At 41.6% G+C, this 5,900-nt stretch overlaps 1 protein-coding gene across 14 annotated transcripts in view; it reads left to right on the forward strand.

Annotated features, from left to right (window-relative positions):
• LOC306982169 (peripheral plasma membrane protein CASK-like) overlaps nt 1–5,102 on the forward strand; it is a 50,004-nt gene extending 44,902 nt beyond the window's left edge. For 9 of the 14 annotated variants that reach the window (XM_079582005.1, XM_079581992.1, XM_079582002.1 and 6 more), the window contains 5 exons: nt 1,475–1,555; nt 1,637–1,717; nt 1,791–1,993; nt 3,604–3,687; nt 4,809–5,102. In XM_079582005.1, the coding sequence (XP_079438131.1) occupies nt 1,475–1,555; nt 1,637–1,717; nt 1,791–1,993; nt 3,604–3,687; nt 4,809–4,985 (626 nt within the window). In that variant the 3' untranslated portion in view covers nt 4,986–5,102. The remainder of the gene's footprint in view (nt 1–1,474; nt 1,556–1,636; nt 1,718–1,790; nt 1,994–3,603; nt 3,688–4,808) is intronic. The other 5 variants (XM_079581999.1, XM_079582003.1, XM_079581996.1 and 2 more) reach the window with 3 other exon arrangements.
• The last annotated feature ends 798 nt before the right edge of the window (nt 5,103–5,900 follow it).

A 5,900-nucleotide genomic window follows, 5' to 3' on the forward strand; every position in this document is an offset into this window, starting at 1 on the left:
AACAGTGTTTAATGTTTTGATTTCATTATTTTTGAGTTGATTTTGTGTGGCGACTCTAACCCTCCCCTCTCCCACGTTTCATGCCGTCTTTTACCCAATGGCTGCATGTAAGTAACTCGCACTGTTTGTCCGTGAGAGGAAGAGCGGGCACTGGAGGTTTGCTGTGAAATGAGAAAACTCCATCACAGATACCTGTCCTGAGCAGTTCTGCACAAAAAAATCCAGTTTTCTCATTTCACAGCGTCGTACATCCATGGCCCTCGTGTACTCTCGCCTCTGCTTGCTTGATCCTAATGTCTGTACAGCTTTAAAACGGTCAAATGAGGGGGGGAAAATGTGGACAAATAGGCGGCGTTCAAGATTTAGATTGTGATGATGTCATAGTGTCAGGTGGAGGGCGGGGCCATTAAGACTCTATGGGAGGAATACAGTTTTTGTAAGAAATCTCCAAAACGAAAATTATCACTTGATTTTGATGAAATAATTGGACATTAGTTCATATGTGCTGACAGAGGAGAGAATGAACTTTGAAACAGTTTATGTTTCAGTTTCTTCCAGTGATGACTGAGATATTAACCAAAAACTAAGAGAAACAATCTGTAATTCGCCAGTTACTACAGTTACCATAGTTACCATCTGTTGCTCCACCTTAGTTTTAAACTATGGGCTTGAAATAAAAGAAATATTTGAAAAAATATTGTATAAATTGAGGGAAAAGGTTAAAAATAAATAAATAAATGAATGAATAAAAAAGGAAAATAAGTGGTAACAAAATTGGGAATAGAATGGAAAAAAAATGGAAAAATGTTATGGAAAAATTATTTAAAAAAAGATTATTTTTTTTGCAAAATGTGAAATGAAAGATTGGAGAATAAAGTGGGAATGAAATGTACAAAAAAAAAACGGGACAAAATTGGGAATAGAAAGTAAAAATAAAATGCAAAATTGTGGAGAAAAAATATATAGAGAGAGAAATAGTGAAAAAAAGTGGAACAAACAGTTTTAAAACTTGGGGAAAATGGGTTTTTTTTCTGACCTTTTTAGCCCATTCAAGATAATTGTCTTTTTGAGTGACGAAGCGATGTACATTTAGATGTCTGCAGCACATGTTTGCATATTTCTGGTTTCAAAATTATTGCTTCACTATCGCCATCAAGAAAGTCCCCATAAATGTTCATTGATGTAAATGTTTTAAATCGCCCTGGCCTGCTATGCCTACTTCCTAATTATACAAAAATACTTACCTGACCAAAGCAAAGTAACAGCATCAGAAATAGTTTGTTCTTCTTATTAGCAATGTTTTGTTCCAATTTAGTTTGCATGTTTAACTGCTATCAGGTTTAATTTTGACTTGGATATGAAGATTATTTAAATGTTGAGTAGCCTTTCTGTTTGAATAATCAAAGTACATTCTCAGCAACTTCTGTTCACTTAAATGTTGGAATTTAAATATGTTTCTGATATATCGCTGCAGTTTTTGACCAACTAGACCTGGTCACTTACGAGGAGGTGGTGAAGCTGCCGTCGTTCAAGCGGAAAACCCTCGTCCTCCTTGGTGAGTTCAGGCCCAGTTTGGAGCCACATTCAGAACCAAATGTAAGGAAGTCAAACTAAAAGGGGTTTAATTTGCCTTAAGGAGCTCACGGAGTCGGCAGAAGGCACATCAAGAACACGCTCATCGCCAAACATCCGGACCGCTTCGCCTACCCCATCCCCCGTAAGAAAGCAGCCCCGCATACTTCTACACAACTCCTTTACATGTACAGATGATAAAAATGTCCTCCCTGCAGACACCACTCGGCCCCCGAAGAAGGACGAGGAGAACGGGAAAAACTACTTCTTTGTGTCCCACGACCAGATGATGCAGGACATCAGCAACAACGACTACCTGGAGTACGGCAGCCACGAAGACGCCATGTACGGCACCCGCCTGGAGACCATCCGGCAGATCCACGTGCAGGGCATGGTCGCCATCCTGGACGTGGAGCCGCAGGTGAGAAGGGCTAAAGCGAGGGCTAAAAGAGGACTAAAGAAGGGCTAAAGCGAGGGCTAAAGGAGGGCTAAAGAAGGACTAAAGCGAGGGCTAAAGGAGGGCTAAAGCAAGGGCTAAAGAAGGACTAAAGGAGGACTAAAGCGAGGGCTAAAGGAGGGCTAAAGAAGGACTAAAGTGAGGGCTACAGAAGGACTAAAGCGAGGGCTAAAGAAGGACTAAAGGAGGACTAAAGAAGGACTAAAGCGAGGACTAAAGGAGGGCTAAAGAAGGACTAAAGGAGGACTAAAGAAGGACTAAAGGAGGACTAAAGAAGGACTAAAGCGAGGACTAAAGGAGGACTAAAGTGAGGACTAAAGAAGGACTAAAGTGAGGACTAAAGAAGGACTAAAGCGAGGGCTAAAGAAGGACTAAAGGAGGACTAAAGAAGGACTAAAGCGAGGACTAAAGGAGGGCTAAAGCGAGGACTAAAGGAGGGCTAAAGCAAGGGCTAAAGAAGGACTAAAGGAGGACTAAAGAAGGACTAAAGCGAGGACTAAAGGAGGGCTAAAGCAAGGGCTAAAGAAGGACTAAAGGAGGACTAAAGCGAGGGCTAAAGGAGGGCTAAAGAAGGACTAAAGTGAGGGCTACAGAAGGACTAAAGCGAGGGCTAAAGAAGGACTAAAGTGAGGACTAAAGAAGGACTAAAGCGAGGGCTAAAGAAGGACTAAAGGAGGACTAAAGAAGGACTAAAGCGAGGACTAAAGGAGGGCTAAAGCAAGGGCTAAAGAAGGACTAAAGGAGGACTAAAGCGAGGGCTAAAGGAGGGCTAAAGAAGGACTAAAGTGAGGGCTACAGAAGGACTAAAGCGAGGGCTAAAGAAGGACTAAAGGAGGACTAAAGAAGGACTAAAGCGAGGACTAAAGGAGGACTAAAGAAGGGCATGTGGAGTTTGAGGATCTCTGAGTTTGATTGACAGGCAGACTTTTAGCTCCCACCTGAACTGAGCACATTTTCACCAGTTTGCCTTCTAAAAGCTTCTTGAAAATAAGTGCCAAAAATAACGGCAACAATATGACAAAAAAGCAAAAAAAATCATCACAATAATGACAAAAAAGCGGGGGGGGAAAGGGACCAAAAAGCGACATAAACATGACAAAAAAGCAATAAAAAAGTACAAAAAAATTACAAAAAAGTGACAAATTTTTTTTACAAAAAAGCGTTAAAAAAAAGACAAAGTGACAAAAAAATTACAAAAAAGCGACAAAAAATGAGGAAAAAAAACACAGTAAAAACATGAAAAGAAAGTAGCAAAAATTAAATAAAATTAAGACATAAAAGTGACTTTCAAATGAGGCGTATAGGCCCAGAGGCTGTGAACTCTCCAGTCGAGAAGCTTTTAGATTTGGGTATAACTGAACATGAAGAAAATGTGCTCGATTAAGGCGGGGTTTAAGAGATTAACCAATCAGAGAGACAAATGGGAACTTACTGTGTGCGAAAACATAGCATTTAACAATTAAAATCTGGCTGAAAGTTCCCATTTGCCGCCAAATCAACAGGCTGAACGATTGTGATACCAGATAAGGGAGGGAAGTTTTGTTTCCTTTACAAATCCTCGTCCTATTTTCCAGGCGCTGAAGATCTTGCGGACGGCCGAGTTCGCTCCGTACGTGGTGTTCATCGCAGCGCCCACGATCACTCCAGGAATGACCGAGGTAAGCGTCCATTTTAAACCATCCGTGCACAAAACCAACACACTCACATCTACTGCCAGTTTCCTCTCTGTTTTGTCTGACGTTTTACTTTTTAATCCTTTACTTGCTCTCTGTCTTTGCATGCTCACTGTCTCCTTTCTGCATGTTTCGATTGTTTTTGGTCTGATTTACTAAAAAAGATCCCGAGGTGGTGCCGAAAACTGCCTGTAAGTACTAACCACAAGCCACTGAGCTAGTTTTATTTAAGTAGCAGTAGAAGTTTAGTCCAACCTCGTCCATTCATTCCTCAAATCCCCTTTTTGTTGTTGTTTGTGCTAAGAAAATATATACCTGTGTATACATGCCTTTCAGTCATGTGACTTTTGTTGTTATGGCGGCCATTTTGAATACCAAAGTAGAATTATGCAGTACTACAACATGTGGCAATATCTGTTCTCAGATTAATAATGAAAGACAACGGATCGACAATGGCATTTGTATGTACTCGTTATCATTGTTCAAGAAGAAAACAGTAAAAACACTGCCCCAGAGGTCGCAGGACGCACGTGAAGTGTTTAAGATGTTAGCATGCTACCGGTTAGCATTTCATTTCAACAGCTCAGCCACAAACATCTAGCCTTGGATACAACATGTGACAGAGGTCAGAGCTGAGCTGTTACTGTAGTATTTCCTCAGTGTTCATAGATGTGAGACACACATGTTTATCCTGTTGAAGCCATTGACAGTTGGATGATTGCTAACCAGTAGCATGCTACCATCTTGAGCAGCTTAAACACAGACTCAGACTGAGACTGTTGGCTGTGTTTTTACTGTTATCTTCTTGAGCAATGATTACGAGTACATTAAAATGCCACTGTCAATCAGTAGTCTTTCATTTTCATCCTGAGTAGTAGTTCTGCATAATGCTACTTCAGTATTCAAAATGGCCACCGGTACTACGCGTGATGTCATTGGAAACGCATGTATATATATTTTCTGTCCCTTTGGCTCCTTGTCTTCCATAATAAACATTGAATTTGACTCAAGCAGAGCAATTTCTCACCACATAATATCACTGATCGACTTTATTCAATGAAACAAACTTTAACTTTCATTTTGCTTTACTTCTTCCTTCCCTCCAGGACGATTCTCTCCAGCGGCTGCAGAAAGAGTCCGAGCTGCTCCAGAAAACCTACGCGCACTACTTCGACCAGACCGTCATCAACAACGAGATCGACGACACCATCCGCCTGCTGGAGGAGGCCGTGGACCTGGTCTCCTCGACCCCGCAGTGGGTGCCCGTCTCCTGGGTGTACTGACCGCCGACCAGGCCCCGCCCCCTTCAAACCCCCGGAGGTCCCGCCCACAACGACAAAACCACTAATATCGCAAAACTCGGTCAAAATACTGGACTCTTACCACTAGAGACGACAACCTATAGGGCCTTGAGGCAATCTTTGTACATACTATACAAATTATACATAAATATTTAAATATAAAGTACTATGGTCGTGCGTATAGACGTTATTGAAGGGAGAGGAGAAGTGATAGGCATTTTTCTACTTTTATTTTTCAATTTTGACGCGCCAGGTAAGTCGTTTTTCGGCGAAGGCAATATACAGCATGTGTCCAACTATCTCCCCCGCTTCATCCTTCCCCCCCCCTTAATGTCAAAACTCTTTCACGGTACTTGACAAAACTAGAGTTCGAAAGCACACCGGAGGTACGTGGCGAAAGCAAAAAAAAAAAACACACAAAAAAAAGCAAGAAAATCGAAACAGAGAAAAGCACATTTTTGGAGTTATTTTTTAAGTTGCCCTGTGGTACTGCTAACCTCCCCTTCCCCCTTTCTTTGTATCGAATGTGTTTTGTTTACAAGACGGTTTGCACAAAAACGGACACGTGTGCTGCTCGGTTTTTCGTCTGCGCCTTCTCAAAAACCCTCGCGGAGAAGACTCAAAAAAAAACAAAAAAGAAAAGATTAAAAAACTGCCTTACACTAGCGCCGCGGGGAGGAGCGGGAAACACCTATGCACGCCCCGGGTCCGACGCGAAGCGGGCAGGAAAGGACCATTTCTTCTCTCAATGGAATAAATAATAATAAAAAATGGAGGTCTACCCACCGCGATGATCGATAATCGGAGGCGACGTTTACGGAAGCGCTGCACATGCTGTTTTTTTTTATTTTTTTTAAAGCATCGTTTTTTTATGATTTTAGACGGTACTTTTGTTTG

Source organism: Gobius niger (genome assembly GCF_951799975.1).
Source record: "Gobius niger genome assembly, chromosome: 23".
Classification (NCBI taxonomy): domain Eukaryota; kingdom Metazoa; phylum Chordata; class Actinopteri; order Gobiiformes; family Gobiidae; genus Gobius; species Gobius niger.